The sequence below is a fragment of the Oryza brachyantha genome, chromosome 6 (assembly GCF_000231095.2).
Source record: "Oryza brachyantha chromosome 6, ObraRS2, whole genome shotgun sequence".
Taxonomy (NCBI): domain Eukaryota; kingdom Viridiplantae; phylum Streptophyta; class Magnoliopsida; order Poales; family Poaceae; genus Oryza; species Oryza brachyantha.
The window spans coordinates 7,091,978-7,114,451 of NC_023168.2; the positions used below are offsets into that span (position 1 = coordinate 7,091,978).

General features: G+C 40.3%; 4 protein-coding genes across 5 annotated transcripts; 3 read left to right on the top strand and 1 right to left on the bottom strand.

Annotated features, from left to right (window-relative positions):
* Positions 1-9,754: 9,754 nt before the first annotated feature.
* LOC102720054 (UDP-glycosyltransferase CGT-like) lies at positions 9,755-11,483 on the top strand. Its single transcript, XM_015838816.2, has one exon. It carries the CDS (start codon positions 9,862-9,864, stop codon positions 11,257-11,259), a length of 1,398 nt encoding a protein of 465 aa, XP_015694302.2. The 5' UTR covers positions 9,755-9,861; the 3' UTR covers positions 11,260-11,483.
* Positions 11,484-13,549: 2,066 nt separating this feature from the next.
* On the top strand, positions 13,550-15,075 carry LOC102712546 (UDP-glycosyltransferase CGT-like). Its single transcript, XM_006656831.3, has one exon. It carries the CDS (start codon positions 13,554-13,556, stop codon positions 15,057-15,059), a length of 1,506 nt encoding a protein of 501 aa, XP_006656894.3. The 5' UTR covers positions 13,550-13,553; the 3' UTR covers positions 15,060-15,075.
* Positions 15,076-15,607: 532 nt separating this feature from the next.
* LOC107304504 (protein FAR1-RELATED SEQUENCE 8-like) lies at positions 15,608-20,210 on the top strand. Its single transcript, XM_015838823.2, has 8 exons — positions 15,608-15,694; positions 17,576-17,734; positions 18,098-18,192; positions 18,286-18,348; positions 18,424-18,519; positions 18,617-18,706; positions 18,816-18,881; positions 18,991-20,210. Exons 1-8 carry the CDS (start codon positions 15,640-15,642, stop codon positions 20,101-20,103), a joined length of 1,737 nt encoding a protein of 578 aa, XP_015694309.1. The 5' UTR covers positions 15,608-15,639; the 3' UTR covers positions 20,104-20,210.
* LOC102720334 lies at positions 17,715-21,574 on the bottom strand. 2 transcript variants are annotated; one of them, XR_423591.3, is made up of 3 exons: positions 20,917-21,574; positions 19,220-19,324; positions 17,715-17,920 (listed from the first exon to the last, which is right to left on the bottom strand). XR_423591.3 is itself a non-coding variant. In XM_015838824.2 (3 exons), exons 1-3 carry the CDS (start codon positions 21,232-21,234, stop codon positions 19,691-19,693), a joined length of 372 nt encoding a protein of 123 aa, XP_015694310.1. In that variant the 5' UTR covers positions 21,235-21,574; the 3' UTR covers positions 19,649-19,690. The 2 variants fall into 2 exon arrangements, 1 of the variants encoding a protein (XP_015694310.1); XM_015838824.2 differs by lacking the exons at positions 17,715-17,920; positions 19,220-19,324 and adding exons at positions 19,649-19,710; positions 20,230-20,263.
* Positions 21,575-22,474: the final 900 nt, after the last annotated feature.

Sequence of the window (22,474 nt, forward strand, 5' to 3'; positions counted from 1 at the left end):
TACAAAAGCATAGACAAAAGGGCAGCTGCAGGCGTTTTCTCCGGTCATACTCTAATGCGGTTATCTTTTGGCTGCTCTTAGGAAAAGCGAAGCGATATATTTGTAAACGAAAAATAATTTATGAATAAAACTTTTATATATGTGTTCTTAGCAATTTAAAAGCAAAGTTTGAATGATAAACTCTAGTGAAAAAAATCTCAAACGAGCTCTAAATTTAAACTTAAAAATTTAATTTTTTTACTAATATGCATAAGTATAAATGAGAAGACGAGGCTGCAAGTAAAGTATTATAGCAGATATCAGGGAACTTGATGCTTAGGTTGGGAGTAATGATATCTCTAGCTTAGGCTCCAATGGTTGCATTTGCATATCTAGCGATCGAGCGTCCACCCTCCTCATTTCCCACCTCATCGATCGTGCCGTGCCTAATACCGCACGGGCCTCTCCTCCTCCTCCTTGGACCAAGGAGGGCCAAGGAGTGGGAAGGAGGTGGAGGACAGATCTAGCCCGGTGCTGCCGTACGGTACCGTACCTCTTGCCTGCTACCGCCGCTACCACCACCTCATCAGAGTTTCCCACCGATCCCCACTAACTCCGGCTGGATCTGGGCAGTGACGAAGGATGGATTGAAAATGAGCTGTAGACGCTTTGTCATCCATCACCATTCTGTGGCACCTCCTTGCTACCCACCCACAATTACGGACAATTTAGAGAAAATTGAGAGATACACCACATACATATACAATTTTATATGTGGGTTAAATCAATTTTATATAACAATTATGTGGTTTTTCATACTATAAAGATAAAATACATTGAAAATGCTTGTCAAAATGAAGATAACAATTCATATTTGTTAGCGTAGTGAAGATCTATTAATAGTGATTGATAGTCTTTTTTGACATGAAGTGATTGTTAGTCTAATAATGCCAAGGTTCCTAGTTGCTAAAACACGAACAAAAACATATAGAAGGGTGTTGACGTCAAAAATGAGTTTGATGATGTGTCACACACGTGGATCTGGAAGACCTTCTTAGATTTATTCAGTGCAGAACCTACTTTTTAGAATAAACAGGCGTGCCAGTCAATTTGACCCTACAATTGACAAGATATAAGAAACATAAAATGTTAAACCTAAAAGATCGGGAAATTTAACTATTTGCCACTTTTACAGGGTAAGTGGCAATAGATTTGCCACTCCCCTCTCACTGTAGCTGTGAGAGGGATTAAGGGGTGGTACTGGTGGCAAATAGTGGCAAAAATTAAAAGCCTCTAAAAGATCTATCCGCCAGAAAGCCGATACAGCTTGGACCGTAGCAGATGGATGGCGTTAGTCGGCTTTATAGGAATTTCATGGTATATAAGCTTAATGTATCTTATCGGCTAAATTATGGCCACGATAACTAATAAAACATGCTGATTAATCAGCCAATCCCAAAAGATCAGACTTAACCGAGACAACTTTTAGAACTAACTAGCCGATCGGCTTGATTTATGAGTTATCGTACATACAATCAGCAACCGATAAATCCTAATGCAAATTTAAACAGAATAGACTGGATTACTAGATTAATTACCAGCATACAACAATATCAGGTAACATCATGCATATTCAAGCTAAACCTGGAAGATCAGACTAAACCAAAGTAATTCAGATTTAAGCATTTCTAAGAATGAGATCGACATAATATTGCATAATACAGATAATCAACTATTAAACCAACATAACTCAATGACCTATTTACTAAACTTAATAGATCATAGATGTTTCTCTGTCTAGATCGGACCAAACCGAGATAGTATACAATCTGTGCCGATATAATCATAAAAGATATAACGATTTATAAGCTTAATAAACCAACCGGTGAATCACTCAAGATAATGTAGGCTAGAACTCCAGCAAAAGAAATATCCAGGCATTCGATCTAATCTTTAAACATAAGTCTGGAAAATATGATTGATCATACTAAACCGAGACAAAACCGCCTCAACCAAACTTATAGTAATAAATGCAATCGAATTCAAGCATAAACCCTGATCGAGGATAATCCATTGCTCCAAACTAGAATGTAGATCGAAGTAATCACAAAATCTCAGGTAAACCGTCAAATAGATTAGACAAAATATCGGACTAAACCGATGTTAACGTCAGATTTTGGCAAATAGTCGTTATGGATTGAAACACGGTTGAAGACCGAATCGGATAGGAAGGCTCGAATCGGCTAGGGACAGGAAGCTGGATGCGAAGAGGTTGTAGCCGATAAAGTGCGAATTGGACAAGGAAGGGAGTTCGATTGGGCCCAAAGTTTGGAGGAATATTCGTTGCTTAACTGTGAGTCTGTATACATTAATTAGATTTATTCCGAAGTTTGTTTAGGATTCTATTATTAAATTAGAGTCCGAATAATGTAAAGTTAGGTAGTAGTGGATTCTTATCCGGTTAGTTATTTCTTGGGGCTATAAATATAGCTGTCTGGGGTCCTTGTAAGGATATCTCTAGATCAATCTAACTTGGTGCATCGTCTTAAATCCTCGACTTGCTTGAGCTTTCAGCGCGGGGTTTATCAGCTTCGCAATGTAAGTTCTAGTTTGTCAAAACCCGTCGATCAACTAAGACATAACTGTCTCGGTTAAGTCCGATCTTCTGCTTGGTTGATCGGCGGGCTAAGTTCTATTATTGCTTTTAATCTATGCTGATTTGAAGTAGTTTTAGCACTTGTTCAAGTCTCTACGAGTTCTCCTTTCAATCTGGTGGCATTGTTCTAACTAGCCTGATTCTGTCTCGGTTCGGTCCGATCAATCTGGTTTATTAGATCTATGTCGTTGGATAGAATCGGGGGTTCGTAGAGACTTATCGCTGGAGTTTTAGCCAGCATTATCTCAAGTAATCGATTGAGTAATTTGTTAGCCTCATTGGTCTTCATACTTCTATGGCTATATCGTAGTAGACTGCATATTGTCTTTGTCTTAGTTAGGTCTGATCTATGTATGTCTGGAGCAATCTGTCCATAGAAATATGTCCGATCGGCTGAGTTTAACGAATTGGCTAATGGATTACGCTGTGTTGCTATCTCGTTACTCGCATGTTACAATATTCACTTGATGCTACGTATGGTTATGCTTAGATCTGTACTGTCTCGATTAGAATCGATCTTCTAGATCTGGTATAGACATACACGTCGTTGGTTGTTATTGTTTTGTGTCGATAATTAGCATAGTACCCCAGTTTATATTTAATTCCATGTTTAGTCTTACATCGGCTAGTGATTTAGCGGATGATGAGTACGGGAACGGTTCGATCGGCTGATTAAGCTTACGACTATCTCGGTTGGGTCTGATCTCTTAAGATTAACTTGCCGATTGGCTTATTTGGTATTTATCCCATTTCTGACTTGGCCGATTGGGCATATTTATAACTGTTATCCTAAAATTCCTATAAAGTCGATCGTCTAGTCTATCGGCTAGGGTCCTGGAACGGTATCAGTTATCCGACCGATAGCAGTTTCGGGGTTAACTATTTTCCCATATTATGTTAGTTACAGGATCAAACTGTCTGGCATGCCCGGTATTTCTAAGAATTAGGTCCTGCACTAGAATGGTCTAATATTGATTCCCATGCCTACGTGTGTGACCGTTGATTATTATTTTCAGCGTCAACAACCGAGAAAGTCATATCTAATTGATCCGAAGGGTTGATAATTACTGACTTAGATTGTAGTCAACTAACCTTGCGTCGAGAGTTTGCTCCGTCGAAATAGGTGGCAATGCGCCGAAAGAAATTGTATTGATTTGTGATTGCCCCTATTACAAACTATGGGATTCTGTATTTATACCCTTAAAACCGACTTAAAATAGATACAGATTCGTATCAGTTAACTAATTGTAACACACGCACACTCTACCTTTCCAAATAAGATAAATATCAAAAACTAAAACTACTATTTACACGTAATTGTTTTCATACGGGCTCTATTTATTTCCCGAATCGTCTTCATCTTATTTGTATCTCAATTAGACTCCTTCTCTAATCCGATTCACTTCTGTATCGGCTATCCGATTCACTTTCCAACTAATAGTCCGATTGCTCTATTCAACTCAATTTGATTTCATCTCCATGATTTTATCTCTAACGACTACAATCCAAATATTGTCGTTAACAGGGTGGAGAAAGAAACAAGTTGCATAGCATGAATTACACTATATATCATAATTGGTTAAATAAAAGCTACAAAGAGCAAAAGATTGAATATTTTATATTGGATAACTCATTATCAGGAGTAAAATCTACATTGATATTTATTAGTAATTAATTACACGGAAAAAGGAAACATATTTGACAGGCTCGGCAAGACATGGTGAGTGCCATACCTTGCCTATATGGTCCTCAGCCATTTGATTCGGGTGACATCGTAGCCTTTCTCCTCTCGGCTACTGCAGGTCCCCAACCGCTAGAGCATCCCCGGAGGCAGAAGAAGAGCCTCGCCGCCACCATCGTTGCAGCTGGCCGCCTTTGCCGTCAGACCCACTCAGACTCGGACGATGGCAAGGCAGGAGAGGTGCGCGAAAGGTAATAGCGATAAGGCTTAGCCTCCGTCTAGGTCACCCTAGGGAGGGTCGGAGGGAGTGACCCGGACCCAAGAATCCCTAGGGCAGCTTACTGTCATGTAAAATTTAAAATAAATGTATTTATATATGACTCATGCTATTTGTATTTAAATTATTTACAATTATAATGGAAATTTTATTTTTCAAAACAAAAATCATTATAACTCAATGTTTAAATTACTTCATAACTTTGAGAATAAACTGAACGGACAAAAACTAAATAACATTTCACTAAGCAGGTTATTATAATTTTCATTCAAAAACTTTAGTTTTATTAGTAGATTAATGCATATTATTAATAATACTTTTGTTATACACACAAGGAAATATTTGTTTGTTCCTTCCTTGTAGTTCCTTGTAGTAATTTATAATTTATAGTAAGCTTTTTAATGATAATAAGTGATATCTTACCACCTAAGAGGTAAGATTTATCTTAGCCCTTGGATCAATATACAATGAATGGCTCACATAGTTTTGGGTGTACAGTAAAATTTCCCTACTAAATATAGTAGCGTGTACGCAAACTTTTTTCAAAAAAATAAGAACAATCCCTAATACATATGATACGTCGCTATGTGTAAATATGCCGTATGGTTGAAAATATATTAATAAAATATATCTCTCATTTATTATGCCAATAACCAATGGTTATAAACTGTACCTATATAATTATGTTGACATGACATGGAATATGTAAATAGCTAGTAGGTAGGATGACGTACGTAAGTATGTTGTACTAATGGACTATATGAAGACGGAAGCAGCAGCAGGTGCACGCAAAGAATCAAGCGGACCATCGTCCGTACTCCTCCAAAAAGCATCGATTCTTCGGGGGAGAGAACTCGACGTTATGGTTAATCATGTTCTAATTAGATTTTAAAAATTTGTCTTACGATTTTTTATAACTGTGTAATTGTTTTATTATTTATGTATATTTAATTTTTTATTTAAATATTCAAAGATTTAATATAATATTTTTAGAAAAAATTTTTAAGAACTAAACATGGCATACGCTGACGTACGTGTACAATTTGAAGCCACGAGCTAGCCCGATGGATCGCCAAAGAGCCGGAGCGGGTAGCGATCCAGCTCTCTCTCCCTCTCTGCTTTCTCACGCGGTCGCGGGTAGCGATCCAGCTTCCCGTCGGTACCATCACATCTCGACAGGTCGCCAAAGAGCCGGAGCAGACGCACGCACTTGTGTGCGATGGCGGAGGCGCCGCTGAGCTGGGCTGGGCATACCTTCCTTTCGTTCAAATGCTATATACTATCTCTATTTTAAAATAAGATCATTTTTTATTTTTAAATATAATATTTTAACTCTTCATCTTATTTAAATTTTTTTTATGATTCATATTTTTATTCTTACTAGATAATAAAATATAAATAATACTTTATACGTGACTAATTTTTTTTAGTTTTTTATAAATTTTTTAAATAAGACGAATGGTTAAACATTAGACATGGAAAAATGAAAAATGATATTATTATGGGATAGAGGTAGTATATAATTTTAGTCGCAGTATTAATTAAGTCAGTCCTTGTTGATTTGTTATGAAACGTGTGTTTTAAGTCGGAAAGCCTCGCAAAAGGGGTGGGAGGGGGAATTAATGTTAAGCCCGAGCAAGGTTGTGAGCTATTCGGTGGCTCGTGTGCTAGCTAGCCTGCAAACGGGTGCATTATCTGGCCTAAAAGTAGAGCACCAATAAAACCACAAACTAGATAAAGATAAAATATTTTTAAATTTTATGATAGCTATTTAATGGTGTATATAAATGATGAAATTAACTGCTATATAAAGTTAAAAGTCTATTTTAGAACTAAGATGATAAACTTTTGTAAAAAACTTTTTGCAAAAAACCACCAGATAAAAATTTTTTGGAAAAAAACATGTAAAACCAAGGAAGAAAACTATGGTTAATCTAGCCGAATTAATGCAACCTTGTAATGGGCCGTAATACGACTCACGCTGCCAAGATGTCACATGCACAGAAGACAACAACACTCAAAGAGGTGGCGCATGATGAACAGTGCCCACCTAAAAAGAAAGAAGAACACAATAAATAAAAGCCAAAGAATGATTGAACAACCAGGATTCATTTACTTGTAATAACAACGACGGTCTAATGAATTATGCGTAACACTATTGTCTCCACGTATCAGTCCACTCTACATATTTATTGAGCGTGGCTCAGTTCATATAGTATCCCACTTACACTTTCGTCATCGCTTCGTGTAACTTTCGTCATCGCTTCGCGTAAAATAGTTAATCCAGAGATACCATAGTTAAAACACCAATCCACTTACACTTTTGTCCTCGCTTTTTAAAGTAGGACTAATTATTTAATCAACTAACCTACCTAACGATTAAAAATTTTACATTACCGTCACCGGCGCCTTCTAGGCAGCTGCACTCCTCATCCTCCGGATCTTGTCTTCTTCTCCTCTTTCTCTTCTTCCTCTCTTTTTTCTTCCAGTGTTAACGAAACCACAGTTATCTTCACGATAACCATGCACTTCATAGGGGCACGATAACGGTAAGTCGCGCTACTAAGGGATATGAATTTAGACCAAATTTAAGAAAATGAGAAATTTTGAAAAAATATATGCTATAGAGATTGATTTGTAATGATGTTTGCTGAAATAAATAGATAAAAAACCAATGTAAACGCAAGAACAAAGTGAGAACAAAAAAATTGGCAAAAAAGGTCACTTGTTAGTTTAGGTAATAGTTTCTATTTGAATTATCTTAGGGTTAAGATTATATGAAAAATGAAAATCGTAGTTGTTACTTGTTAGGTAATAGTTAACATTTGAATTATGTGTAGATACATATTTACTTTCTAGAGAGTGTACGTAGGAAAAATGAACGGTATAACATTTATGCTACTTATTACTTGTATTGTGTTGTACTCGTATACTTATCAATTGTTTTATATATATATATATATATATAGCAAAACTAATATGTGCACAACCCTTAGAATAAGCTATTTTATGCTCCCGTTCCTCATAAGGCCCAAACCCTCTCCTACCCCTTCCAAAGGCCTAAAATCTCTCTTCTAGTCTGGTCAAAGCACTCTCTCATCGGTCAAACCCGTTATTTGACCTTCCTGTACACCCCACATTTGCCAACTCACGTCTATCTGAAAAGTACAGTAACACGAAACCAAAAATACAGTAACATGCCTTATAAAATAGAGTAACAACGTTAAAATATAGTCATGATGGATCTAGCTTTTTCAATCACATTTTTTTAACCAATGGGATAAAAACGGTTTTAAAAAATAATATAATACACATGAGATATTGCTCTCTAAAGATTGGGAATACAGTATTTTTAGTTCTCTCACATGTATTTGTTGTACTGTAACAGCAATATAAAGTCACGATGTTACTGTACTTCTATCGTGATGTTACTGTATTTCTATCACGACGTTACTGCAACTGTGCAACACACGTGCTACTGTACGTATATCGCGATGTTACTATACATCTAGCACGACGTTACTGCAATTGTGCAGTAACAATACATATATTTTATAGCAACATAACGTTATTATTGTATAGGAGGCACATCATTACTGCACATATAGATATTTCTTAAGATTTTGAACTTTAAACAACTTTATCTCTCACCTCATATATTATTTTTTCAGAACTTTTATACCATATTGTTTGAAAAAAAATTGTTCCAAAAATGTAGATGCCTCATAGATATGTTTCGACGTTGTTCCTGCAAATTAGTCGTCGTGTTACTGTATTTTCCTAATTAAATAGAGGTCATGCCTCCTTTTCTCCAAATAACATATCCTAACTATTACAACTATAGCATATTATATATTTTCTTATTTTATATAATTTTACATTATTTTTTTTGAATTTTTTGAATTTTTTATCCTTGGATTTCACTCTTTATGATTTTCTCCTCAAACAACGCGGAACTGCACTGTCTCTGTTTTAGTTGTCAAACCACGGTTTTTGCTATTTTTGAAATTAAAATTTTTGAATCCGAATTTATTGTGGTTTTCACGGTAACCACACGATAACCGTAGCTCCGCCGCCAATCGGTCAGAGGTCTCTGACAGTTTCATATACCTTGTTCTCTTCTTTAGCTTCTCTTCCTCCTTGCGAGCTCCTCCTTTACCTCCTCCCATTTCGTTTCTTTTGTCTCCTTTCTTTCGTCTCCTTCTATTTTGGATTTGACTTTAACTAGGGAGATATCGACTACGGTCAAACTCTGCACATTTGACATGGGGGCTTGTCAACCTCCTAGTATTTGATAGGTCTCATGTTACCCATCCCTAATATTGAACACACAGTGTATTTATCTACCAACTCACAATAGGGTTGTGTTCTTCTCCCGTCTTGATTCTCTCATTTTTTATGTGCGCTTTTTGGACTATTAAACGGTGCGTCTTTTATAAAAATTTTATATAGAAAAATTGCTTTAAAAATTATATTAATCTATTTTATATTTTTTATAAATAATAATAATTAATTAATCATGTACAAATCTATAATGTTTTCGACGTCGGTTATATATCCAACCCCCTACGCAGGTCGGGGTGTCACCCCTCCTTAGGGCGTGTGCGACAGGTACCTATCAATCCTAGCTATTCGACAGGCACCATATCAAATTCCTATTCTTATTTTTGCAATTTCTCATGAAAATAATATTATTTAAAAATTACACAGTGTGTTCTTGGCTAGATCCAATAATCGTTGCGAAAAAATATAGTAGGGATTAATATATCATTAATTAATTATAGCTATAAAATTAGAAAAAGAGTAATATAATTTTTAAATGAACTTATCATTTAGAAATTTGGTAAGCGTACACGTAGAAAAAAAATAATATATAAGTAAATTTTTTGCTCGTGTGCTGTTAGTGATCTAGAAGCAAACGCTATAAAATAAACTAGGATAAAAAGAATCTAAAAAATTAACTCTAAATCCAAATTTTAAATTTTAAGTTATAAAGATATGGTTAGCTTTAGTACGGAGGGAGTATGGATCTAGCTTTCCTGAAGTTTCTCGGGTTTTTATTTCTCCTTTCTATTACTTAAGAAGAAAAAAGATAAAGAAGTCGACAAAGGGTATTGGTTGTTGTATCCTGTGGTGGATATTCCACATGTGGCACGTTATTAAGCCTAGGCGACAGCTACCAACACAGCCCAGCAAAAGGGCACGCGCACCTACTCCTTCCTCCCGCTTCTCACCTCATCACCAGGTGTTCGACCGCGGACAACGGCGATGCCGAGCTCCGGCGACGCGGCGGGCAGGCGGCCGCACGTGGTCCTCATCCCGAGCGCCGGCATGGGGCACCTGGTCCCCTTCGGCCGCCTCGCCGTCGCGCTCTCCTCCGGCCACGGCTGCGACGTCTCCCTCGTCACGGTGCTCCCCACCGTGTCGGCCGCGGAGTCGAAGCACCTTGAGGCGCTGTTCGCCGCGTTCCCGTCCGTGCGGCGGCTCGACTTCCAGCTCGCGCCGTTCGACGAGTCGGAGTTCCCCGGCGGTGACCCGTTCTTCCTCCGGTTGGAGGCCATGCGGCGGTCGGCGCCGCTACTCGGCCCGCTTCTCGCCGGCGCCAGCGCGTCGGCGCTCGTCACCGACATCGCCCTGACCTCCGTCGTCCTACCCGTCGGCAACGAGCTGCGCCTCCCGTGCCACATCCTCTTCACCGCCTCCGCCGCGATGCTCTCCCTTTGCGCCTACTTCCCCACCTACCTCGACGCCAATGTTGGCGGCGTCGTCGGCGACGTGGATATTCCCGGCGTGTACCGCATCCCCAAGGCCTCCATCCCGCAAGCGCTGCACAACCCCAACCATCTCTTCACCCGCCAGTTTGTCGCCAACGGACGGAGCCTCACGAATGCCGCAGGCATTCTGGTGAACACCTTCGAGGCACTGGAACCGGATGCCGTCTCGGCCCTGCGGCAAGGCACGGTTGCCGCCTGCTTCCCGCCGGTGTTCGCCGTGGGGCCGCTTCTCCCAGCGAGATCTCCGGCGGGAAATCAACCCAAAGATCCGGCGGGCTACATGGACTGGCTCGACGCGCAGCCGGCGCGGTCCGTCGTGTACGTCAGCTTCGGCAGCCGAAAGGCCGTGTCAGGGGAGCAGCTCAGGGAGCTCGCCGCCGGGCTGGAGGCAAGCGGCCACCGGTTCCTGTGGGTGGTGAAGAGCACCGTCGTGGACAGGGAAGACGCCGCCGAGCTCGGCGAGCTGCTCGGCGAGGGGTTCCTGGAGCGGGTGGAGAAGCGAGGCCTCGTGACCAAGGCATGGGTGGAGCAAGAAGACGTCCTGAACCACGAGTCGGTCGGGCTGTTCGTCAGCCACTGCGGCTGGAACTCGGTCACGGAGGCGGCGGCAGGCGGCGTCCCGGTGCTGGCGCTGGCGAGGTTCGGCGACCAGCGGGTGAACGCCGGCGTGGTGGCGCGCGCCGGGCTCGGAGTGTGGGCGGACAGCTGGAGCTGGGAGGGCGAGGAGGGGGTGATCAGCGCGGCGGAGATATCCGGGAAGGTGAAGGCGGCGATGGGAGACGACGAGGCGTTGCGGAGGAAGGCGGCGAGCCTCGGCGAGGCGGCGGCGAAGGCCGTCGGCGACGGTGGATCCAGCCACCGTCGCCTGGCCGAGTTTGTGCGACTCTGCTAAGAGGAAACTGACACGTATTACATTACACCTACTAGTCACCTCACCAGCCCGGGATTATAAACGGAGAAATTTGAATATTGTTTTAAAGATGTTGCTTATTTTGTTTTTTTTATAAGTAAATTGTCTTTCAATGTAAGTTATATGTACTCTTACCAGTATTACGACAGTTATGGTTAAGCGTGGAAATGAATCAAGCCGGACTTGTGAAAGCTTGGTCAAAGATAGACTTAGCTTGGCCTGGCTTCATAAAGAAAATGAGAAAAAAAAGGTAACTTGGTTTGGCGTGTTTACCAACTCGAGCTGGCTGGGTCAGGGATGTCGGTGACGTGGGGACATCGAGATCAAGCGATACTTGGGAGGGAGGCCAGAGTTGGCGTAGCCACACAAGAGAGGGAAGCGGTGCCGTGGAGGCCAATAACTTCTCTCGCTGTCTTGATCTCGGTGTGAGGGTGACGTGACGGCGTGAGAAGCCTGGAAGGGAAGGAGAGTTTCTGTTGTGTGAGTGCATAATAGGTTAGATTTCTCTATTTTTCATGGGTCAAACAACTTGTTAATGAGCCAGGTCAGTTTTTTCACAACTCAACAAGCCTACCGAGCGACTTGCAAGCAGCTTGGGCTCGGCTTGATTTGCAAATGAGCTATGGAGACAACTTCAGCTTGGTTTGTTTAGTTTTCGAGTCAAGCCGAGCTTCACGAGCTTGAGCCAAGCCTGAGCCGAGTTCATGAGCCTGAACTTTTTGTCCATCCTTAGTTACCGTTCAGTTTAGTAATATAAATAGAATATCCTAAAATCTTTCAAATATAATCATATAAATCAAATATTTAAAGTCATATATCTATCAAGCATTTGTTACTCTGATTATCTAAATAAATTTTGAAAAACAACAAACCATTAATTAATTGTGACTATTATAGATTTGGATAATTAGATTGGCACACCTGTTATTCACTCTTGAAGTCTATGCTATGCAATTGAATGTAAATTTATATCCATTTTTTTCTCTCCTATCATATTTCTTCTATGTAAATATAACTGTGTTGTAATAATTTCTGAGTCCGCTTATGTTACTTATTATAGTAGCTCTATAGCTCTAAGTGATGGAACTGGCTCAGTTTTCAACTGATATTGGACGAAAATTCACTATTTCGCGGGTGGTATATTTTCTTCCCAAACGACAAAGTAAACCATGGTCTCAAGGCCAATTAAATGTAACATTTTCCCCTTATTTGGATCTAGAACCAGAGTAGTTCCAACATTGTTCAGTAAGAGAGAAAGGGGAAGCATCTCAACACACCCTTATCTTTTCGCTTATGTTTATGCTTGTAAGTTAAAATATAAATTTTTAACAGTAAATTAGAGTTGATTTTGAGGTTCTTTTATCATAGTTTATTTTTCCGGCTTGTCTTTTAAATCACTGAAAACATGTATATAAAAGTTTTATTCATAATTTAGTTTATTTTATAAATATACCATTTTGTCTATTTGTGGAAGGAGCGAAAAGATGGGCAGGATGCTTATTTTTGTTTCACAAAAGTATTCTGATGCTTATTTGTAATTTATTGTATTCTTGGGACCCCTCTGTAATTTGCATGCTAAAAATAAAACCCCACCAAATCAATCAAGATCGTTCTAGCTAACCTTTTTCTCAAAACTGTTCTCTTTGCGTGGAGAACAAACCCCACCTAATCAAGATCCTTCTAGCTCTCTTTTCTATCGCGATCGTCATCTTTTCTTGGCGAACAAACTTATATTCTTCCTTGATTTATGACAACCACACTTACCTTGGCCGCTTATGTGGAAGTTATTCCATTGTCAAAATATTCACAACTTTATATTTTACTACGTCCCTAATAGCAAGCACAATAACAGTCTACAAGTTAACTATAAGCCTAATATAGAGGAGAGAAAAATAGTGTGTGGCTCTCATACTAGTTCTATACCTACTTCAAGATATATTATTAAATATTTTAAAAGAGAAAGAGAACAAAATTATTGGACACAATCTTATAGCTAACCTAGGAAAAGTCTTTTTTGCTTTTGTTTATACTTATCAGCCAACCTACGTTTCTTTTATTATTATATATGTTAACTCTAATATAAACTTATTAACTTGGCTGTATTAATTAACTTGTCATATAAGTATATGCACCGTATAACTAATGTTTAATATTATCCCATTTATATTATAAAATATGTTGGTGTTCTGTATATAAAATATATTTATTAATCATATATGGATATACGTATATCGGAACATTTTATAATAGGAATGTATAAAACGGAGGGAGTAGGCATGATAGAAAACCTGAATTTTTGTCTCCAGGCCGCAGCCTCAAACAAGCCGAGGTGTTCGACAATGTCGTCGGCGGCACCGACAAACTCCGGTGACCGCACTACACGAGGACGGCCGCGCCCGCACGTCGTCCTCCTACCCAGCGCCGGCATGGGCCACCTGGTTCCCTTCACCCGCCTCGCGACCGCGCTGTGCTCCGGCCACGGCTGCGACGTGTCCATCGTCACGGCCCTGCCCACCGTGTCGTCGGCGGAGGCACGCCACCTCGCGGCGCTCTTCGCCGCCTTCCCCACCGTCGGACGGCTCGCGCTCCATCTTTCGGCGTTCGACTTGCCGGAGTTCCCCGGCGCCGACCCGTTCTACGTCCGTTACGAGGCCATCCGCCGGTCCGCCGCGCACCTCCTGGCGCCACTCCTCGCCGGCGCGTCGCCGTCGGCGCTCGTCGCTGACATCGCCGTGGCCTCCGTGGTGATACCGGTGGCGAAGGAGCTCCGCCTCCCGTGCTACGTCTTCTTCACCGCCTCTGCCACGATGTTCGCCCTCCTCGCCTACCTGCCCACCTACGTCGACGCTAACGGCGGCGGCGGCCACGCTATCGGCGACGTCGACGTCCCCGGCGTGTGCCGCGTTCCCATGTCATCCGTCCCTCAGGCGCTGCACGACCCCGACGACATCTTCACCCGGCAGTTCATCACCAACGGGCGAAGCCTCGCGGGAGCAGACGGGCTCCTCGTCAACGCGTTCGACGCCTTGGAGCCGGAGGCTGTCGCGGCGCTGCGGCAAGGCACCGTCGTCGCTGGGTTGCCGCCGGTGTTCGCCGTGGGGCCACTCAGCCCGGCGAGCTTCCCGGCGAAAGATTCAGGCAACTACTTCCCATGGCTCGACGCGCAGCCGGAGCGGTCGGTGGTGTACGTCAGCTTCGGCAGTCGCAAGGCCTTGCCGAGGAACCAGCTGAGCGAGCTCGCCGCCGGACTAGAAGCAAGCGGCCGCCGTTTCTTGTGGGTGGTGAAGGGCACCGCCGTGGACAGAGACGACGCCGGCGAGCTCAGCGACCTGGTCGGAGAAGGCTTCTTGCAGCGCGTGCACGGCCGTGGCCTCGTGACCATGGCGTGGGTACGTCAAGAAGAGATCCTGAAGCACCCGGCCGTCGGGCTATTCGTAAGCCACTGCGGGTGGAATTCCGTGACGGAGGCCGCCGCGGGCGGCGTGCCGGTGATGGCGTGGCCGTGGTTCGCCGACCAGCGGGTGAACGCCGGCGTGGTGGCGCGCGCCGGGCTCGGCGCCTGGGTGGAGGGGTGGAGCTGGGAGGGGGAGGAGGGGGTGGTGCGCGCGGAGGACATCGCGGAGAAGGTGACGTCGGTGATGGCTGACGAGGCGGTGAGGGACACGGCGGCGAGCGTCCGTGAGGCGGCGGCGAGGGCGGTGGCTGTTGGCGGGACGAGCTACCGGAGCTTGGCGGAGTTCGTGCGGCGGTGCAGCAGTGGAAGTGTTAGGAATGAGGCCTGAGAGAAGAGAGATTCAAAATTAACCAACAAAATTAAAAAAATGGGTTTTGTATGTAATTTCTTGCCTTCTTGGAGCTGTTTGCTAGTAAAATAAGGGACTGTCTATGGTATTGCCGGCTGAAAAATTTTGGAGCTTCAGCCGTTTTTATGACCGTGCGATGAAGACATGCGTCGTTCATCCGAAGTGATACGCGCGTACGCGTTCTGTCCTTCTCCGTCGTACGTAGTTGCACCTCCAGATGCAAAAGCCAAAAAAAAACATTAATAAAGCCCAATGATGAAGATTAGATTGAAAAACTCAAGAATAGCCAAATGGGCTGGTTTTGACACTAGAAACATCCGTGGAATAGTTAATAAAAGCCCAACAACAAAAATAAGACAAAAAATATGCCCCACAACAACCCATGTGCGTCTACTCATCCAGCTGCCTCCCCCCAAAAAGGCTTCAACTTGGCAGCCAAGAAAGGGAAAAAGGAGAAAAGAAGAAGATCGATCAGGAGAGGAGAAAAGAAAAAGATCGATCAGGAGAGAAGGGGAGAAAATCCAAGCAGGAAACTCTCAAATTGATGCAAGGTTAAAAGATGACCCAAGAGGAGCAGGGGGATGTCTCAATGATAAAGAATGTCACACACCTAGGTATCATGCCCTTTCTGATTGCTTTTAATCCATGGGGATATGCTTCTTGAGTTTGTTGATCTAATCTATAGACGAGATTTTGTCTGAACAAAGAGGTGTTCTTTTTTATTTGATCTTTAGATCCTTGATCCAAATAAAAAACCATTATGATATGAGCTTCTGATTTTGTAAGTGTGTGTGCTGCATGTATGTACCTGTTCATCAAAAACAAAATTTATATATATTATGATTATAGCATAAATAACATAAATAAATGTCTAGTATATTCTGAACTTCCAAACGTTAATGTCAATGAGTAAAAAAGATCTTAACATAATACTGACTCTAGTTCTCAACTTAAAGTTAAATATATACATATTTGATTAATCATAAAACATGTCGGATATAATCTTTCATCTTGTCTAGATACAAAAAGCGCATACTTAAAGTTAACTATATATTACCACATGCTAGATGTTCATAACAAAATCTTCTAAGATTGAACTGAATCTTAAAAACCTCCTAGCAGGCAGTGTGCATGACTGTTGAAAAGAAACTGTAGGTTAAATCCAAGCTATGGGTAAAAATGCAAAAATGAGCCCTTGGACTTGATTGCCTAAAAAACTCAGTGGAGGATGACAATGTCAAAAGTGCTGTAACAGGGCCAACACCAAAGCCTTTGATTAGTACAAGTCACCTTGATGTGATGGTTTTTCATTCATGAGAGATACAAACACAACAGATACCCATGTGTGCATATATATCTTGCATTAGAGCAAATACCCATGTATTAAACAAACAAAACACCACTATCCAGTATCAATGAACTAATGTATTGAACTCTTAGAGGCCTCTAACAAGTACTTAAGTACAGGTTAAGCTGTACTCCTATAGAACTAACCAAAATACAAATTGAAATTAGGAACCTAGCTAACAAAACCATGGATTTCATAGACAAATTTATGGATTGCAGGACTTATACATTATGGATTCTTGAAAAAAAGGTGCATGTGGTATAATATTTTGAAACAAGTAGCTAAATATCCTTGTTTGCTACCGAGAAATATGATGAATTATACGTATGCTACTATTGTTTGGAACTTGTTTTTAGAGGTAAAAAATAGAACTATTATATGGACTATTTTGAAACAATATAGTTGGTGGGTGCCATCACCATTACCTTACTCTATGATATGGTATACATGGGGCTAGTAGAAACAAAATCAATCTTGTTCAGAACTTATACCTACTGTTCGAATACTTAGAAGTTAGAACGTACTAAGTGTTACTTGCTCATAAAACTAGCAAAACTCCCTTCATATCTGACAAAACTGATAGAACTCTTATTCCCTGACCATGGATGCTCAAATAGAACTAATAAGCCTGATAAAAGTGTATCAAGTGGTAGGACACATAATGAATTAAATGGTTGATTAAGTGGCAAGTATTAGCTGTCATGGTAGGAAGATTCTTTACATTTTAGAACTAAGTGCTACATGCTCACAAAACATACAAAACTTTCCTTAGTTTTTTTGTTGATAACAAAAAAAAAATTACAAAACATAACTTATTTTCTTATACTAACAAAACTCACAAAACTAACAAAACTATCTTTATTTTTGACAAAACAAACAAAACATTGTAAAACTATCTTCATATACAACTACCTAAAATTTGGACAAAACTAAGGATGTGATTAGGAACTTCAAGGACATAAAAAACTATGTGAGCCTGGATAAAAACTAACAAAACTAGGTATGACCAGTATAAAACAAAACTAACCTTACTTAATTTTAAAAACAAAATACAACATCACTGAAGCAAACAACCTTAATTGTGCATCTACATTGATAGAAGGAAACAAAAACGGTACTGACTGAAAATGTTATACAATTTATTCAGATGTAGAGATCACTCCTCCAAGCTACCTAAAACTTCCTGAGGCATATCAATCTAATCATGAGGTGTACACTCCTGTTGGTTCTTACCCTCCACCTGATATTTATCCTTCGCATGGTTGCTACAATCCTAGAGGTTTCTCTGATTCGTCTACAAACAAAGGTATGTTGTTCTATTATTTGTATTGAAACAATAATACCCGCTTATATAAAAATGATGTATTATTTCAGTACAAAATTGGTAACATGACTTATCTTCAAAAAATAGCATATTTCAAATGTATTAGCTCTTATAGGAATAATGATGATCCAACTTTGTCACTGTCAGTCTTTTTTTCGCTCCATAAACCTGGTGAATAATGAACATATCAAACTCAGTCTTGTGCTGTTAGGTCACTATTAGCTAAAAATGTGCTACCATTTTTTAAGACAAACTAATGTTGGAAGGAAAAAAATATATTAAAACTCTGAATTATACAAAAAAAACTGACATAAAATGGTACTAACATTATGAGCACATGTTCAGGTCAGATGCAGAACCATGCAAATAGTTCATCAGTAAATGGTGGTCATATGGGTGATCTGTATGATGAGTGCACCTTGATGAGGATTGACCCAATGGTAAACTTGACTATTGACTAATAAATTATTGTTTTCATTCCATCTATGTGTACATTATAACATATTGAAAAAAATTAAAATATGACTTGTTAGGTTCAAAATTACTATACTCAAGTTCCTAATTCATCAAGCACAACACAGGATGGAGATTTAACAGTAAGCAAAAAAAATAGTTTCTTTATTTGAAAAATCAATGTTCCCTATTGTTTATCCATATTTTTTTTGCATTAGGTGCTGCCTCGTGTTATTACTACTCTCATGCACCATGCTATGGTTAGAGGAGGTAAATTTGATGACACCACGACAGAGGATGCTTTTGGATTTCAGGTAACATAAAAAAGCAATGAAAAAAATGTTCAACATCAAATTCAAATGATTAATAAAAAAACTGACATGGAGAGCACGGTTTTTCTTTTTTGAACAGGATTCAATGGTGACGACAACTAATAGAACACAAGAGTACAGTGCACATGACGTTATAGGTGAAGAAGAAAAAATGGATGAATATGAAGAGGTACAAAACAAGTATTAGCACTAAAAATGCTATGAAAGAGGACACACACGCTCTCTCTCTCTCGCTCGCTCGCTCATTGTGATAAGTGGTTTATGCATAAAAACTCCAGGATCATGAGCTAGGTTGGTTTGGACAGTGGAGGGGCCAATTTCAGATTCAAACTGAAGAAGTGCAGGTATAAGAAACAAAAAAAGTTGTGATATAATGCATAGTACAAATCATAGACAAAACAAAAATATACAAAATAGTGCATATGATATGTTATTATTTGAAAAAATTTGTAGGGCAAGCAAAATGAGTCAGAACATTCTAAAGAACAAAATGATTCTGCTATTCATGAAGGCAAAGACGATGCAATTGTCATAAATGGTGATGAGCTGCTAACTGAAGAAGACATTGACATATTCCTAGAACAGGAATTAAGTACAGCTGCTGCAGGTGCACAAACATCTGCCCAAGATTCCGTCACATCTGTTCGGGGTGCTGAATCAGAAATTGAAGCTAAATACATACCATATGTTAACATGAAGTTTGATAGTGAGGAAGATGCCCATCACTTCTACTACTTCTACGCATACATGGCGGGCTTCTCGGTAGTTGTTGCAGACATACGTCATACTATAAGTAAGAAACGAAACAATGAGAGGATTGGGATTACATTAAAGTGTAGGAAGTACTTCAAGCCAGCTCAGGAAAATAAAAAAGCTATAGCTGATCATGCAAATATAGAACCAGTAATGTTTGAGAGGCAACGGAATGTGACAAAAAACACAGGTTGCCCTGCTCAAATGGTGTTAAAGCTAAGAGAAGGAAAATGGATTGTGAAAACATTAGTGTTTGAACACAATCATGAAATGAGCAAGTCAAATGAGACAAGATTTTTCCGTTCTCACAAGTACATGTCAAATGAGGAAAAAATGTTGATTAGGACATTGAATAGTTGTAACATATCGACAAGGAAAATGATGTCTATACTTTCTTTCCTTAGAGGTGGTCTGACAGCCCTGCCATTTACAAAGAAGGACGTAAGCAATCTAAGAACTTCGATAAAGAGAGAGGCGTCTACAAATGATATGATGCAGGTGCTGAAGTTTTTTGAAAAAAAACAAGGTGAAGATCCTGGTTTCTCCTACTCTTTTGATTTGGCTGAAGATGGTAAAGTTAGAAGCATGTTCTGGAGTGACACAAAGTGCATGGAATATTATAGAAACTATGGAGATTGTGTGTCATTTGACACAACATACATGACCAACAGGTACAACCTCCCATTTGCTCCATTTATAATAATAACAGATTATAGTATTGCAGCTATTGAAAACAACAAAAAAAAGCAGCTGGATGTAATTAATAGGAAAATAGATAGATGTAATGTGACTCCCAATATGGAAAATAAATAAGCATATAACTATCATAGCAAAGAGTCCGGGAGAGGTCATGTCACCCACTATTACCTCATTAAAAACCAAAAATGAAAAAAAATAAGATAAATATTAGCACAACAATTCCATGGGGGGCTTATATACCTTCTTTAGTAAATTGATGTCTAGTGGTTTTTTCCTATGAAATCAAAAGAAAATATCAGTGAGGCTGAACTTTCAATTCACACAATATCTCAGTAAAAAACAGAAGACATTAACTAACAAAATCCCTCTAAGGAGTTATGCTAAAAATACTTAACATTAGGCATAAAATAGATCTGACAGCCCATTTAACCTTTAAATAATGATACATAGCATTAATATATCACTGATTCAACAAAAATGCAATTTGAGAACATCGATCTTATTAACTGCAAAACTACAGAAGGTCTAAAAATCACAGAACTTCCATTTAGACCAAACAAAACTAAGTAGTTGGTGATATCCTCCATTTCCCTTTAGACCAACCATGTTTTGCTGCTGAAAAAACTGCATGCTCCATTTCACCTAAAACTCAATGGATCTAACTAGAAAAAACACTTGAATCAACAATAGAAACAGCGCCCATGCCCTTCTCCTGCTCCTTGCCTCTAGCTCCAGCAACCTAAACTCCTCTCTGGGCAAACTAACTTTAACTGAACCATAGCAGCACAACAATGTACTTGTAGATCTGGACAAACAACAACAAAAATGGGACAACCAAGTATGAAACATTCCACCCCATCCCCCCCACCCCACTCTAAATCCACATTCAAACAAATAAAAAAGGGCAGAAAAGGTTGGCTAGCTCACCCTGTGAATCGTTGCAGCTCCATTACTGCTCAAAGGTACAGATCGCCCGGGATCCACACAGCAAGCTGGCTGGGAGTTTTTGAGCACACCACCAGCCATCACACCACCCATGGTTGCGCCAACATTGCCCACGATTTGGCCTGCAGATGATTCGCCGACGACCACCACCTTCTCAACTTCTCTGCTTTCAACAATCATCCCTGACTCCACAGAACAAATATGATCTGCAACCATAGATCCTATGCATGGGGTTCCTCTCTGTTGATGGTGAAACTCGAGAATAGGGGCTCTGCCCGCCGGAGAAGAAGGAGAGAGCATCGCGGTGCTGCTCCGGCGAGTCCGGCAACCACGGTGGTGAAATCCCCTTTCCCCTCTCCCCCCACCAGATGAGAACGTGGTTTGTGAATTTTGAATAGTACCCTGCGCGCGTGTGCTGGCGGAGAGAAAAAGAAACCGATGGAGTGGGTGTGGGCCCAATCTACACAAATCTAGAGGATGATCGAACGGCCAGAAAAACAGCTGATAAAACAAAAAAAAAATTGCAGGGAACTGTGCAGAAATCCCTAAAATAAAATGCTCTTGAATAATGGTATCTTTGAAGCATGCAGACAAAAGCAGAGGGAAGGAAATTAGACGAAAAAAAACAGAGAAAACATGAAGAAGAAACAGAGGAGGAGAAAACGAGACGTAAGAATAAAGCAGACCAAGGATGCGTTCGGCACGAGGGGGGGGGGGGGGGGGGGGGGGGCAGATGTACGGCGCCATAAATTAGTATATGATTATTTAATTATTAAAAAATATAAAATAGATTAATATGGTTTTTAAAACAATTTTTCATTAGAACATTTTCGTAAATATACACCAGTTTAACAGTTTTGAAAACATGCGCGCGAAAAATGATAAAGGATAGATAACCTTTTGGGGTGGCTGAAGGCGGCCCAAGAAGAAATTAAGCAAATACCAGCAAGGCTAATAGAATAGCCAATAAGCTGACTATAAGGTCATCTCCAACAAATCGAGATAACATACCATCTTTAAGCATTCTAAAAGGCAACTTTTTCAATGATCTACCTTTTAGCTTAGCAAATATAGCTTAGCAAATAGCTCATAATACAAATGACCCTATAATTCATTTTCACTTGATATTAAAATATGTGCAAGAGACTATCTCTTAATTAAAAGATAGCTTTTATCTCTCTTTCTATTAAAAAATTATATAGTATATCTTATAGATAGATTATAGATACCCATTGTGTTCTCAAAAATAGATACCCATTGGAGGTGACCTAAGGCTCTTTGTAATCTTCTCTAATTCATTCATATAGTAGTTAGCTCTTTATTATTAATATAGGACCCACATATCTCTCTGATATATTTTCTTGGTTCTGGTGTCTAAGCTGGTTATAATATTACAACCCACTTCTTCTCCCTCCTTCCTGTCTCCACATAAATATTTAGCCGGCTTATAGCCTGTAATTATACTTGCTCTAAATTAAACAGAACATCCACCTGTCAAGCATACGAAGCACGCAGATAGAGACCTTCCGGCTTGTAGCAG

Excerpts from the sequence above, each read along its gene's own strand:
- LOC102712546 (XM_006656831.3), top strand. The coding sequence starts at position 13,554 with ATGATAGAAAACCTGAATTTTTGTCTCCAGGCCGCAGCCTCAAACAAG.
- LOC102720054 (XM_015838816.2), top strand. The coding sequence starts at position 9,862 with ATGCCGAGCTCCGGCGACGCGGCGGGCAGGCGGCCGCACGTGGTCCTC.
- LOC107304504 (XM_015838823.2), top strand. The coding sequence starts at position 15,640 with ATGACCCAAGAGGAGCAGGGGGATGTCTCAATGATAAAGAATGTCACA. Across the intron at positions 18,193-18,285 it reads TGATGAGGATTGACCCAATG|GTTCAAAATTACTATACTCA; the intron begins GTAAACTTGACT and ends ATGACTTGTTAG. Across the intron at positions 18,349-18,423 it reads CACAGGATGGAGATTTAACA|GTGCTGCCTCGTGTTATTAC; the intron begins GTAAGCAAAAAA and ends TTTTTGCATTAG.
- LOC102720334 (XM_015838824.2), bottom strand. The coding sequence starts at position 21,234 with ATGCTCTCTCCTTCTTCTCCGGCGGGCAGAGCCCCTATTCTCGAGTTT. Across the intron at positions 20,264-20,916 it reads GAGCTGCAACGATTCACAGG|GAAAAAACCACTAGACATCA; the intron begins GTGAGCTAGCCA and ends TTGATTTCATAG. Across the intron at positions 19,711-20,229 it reads ACATCAATTTACTAAAGAAG|GGCTGTCAGACCACCTCTAA; the intron begins GTATATAAGCCC and ends TGTAAATGGCAG.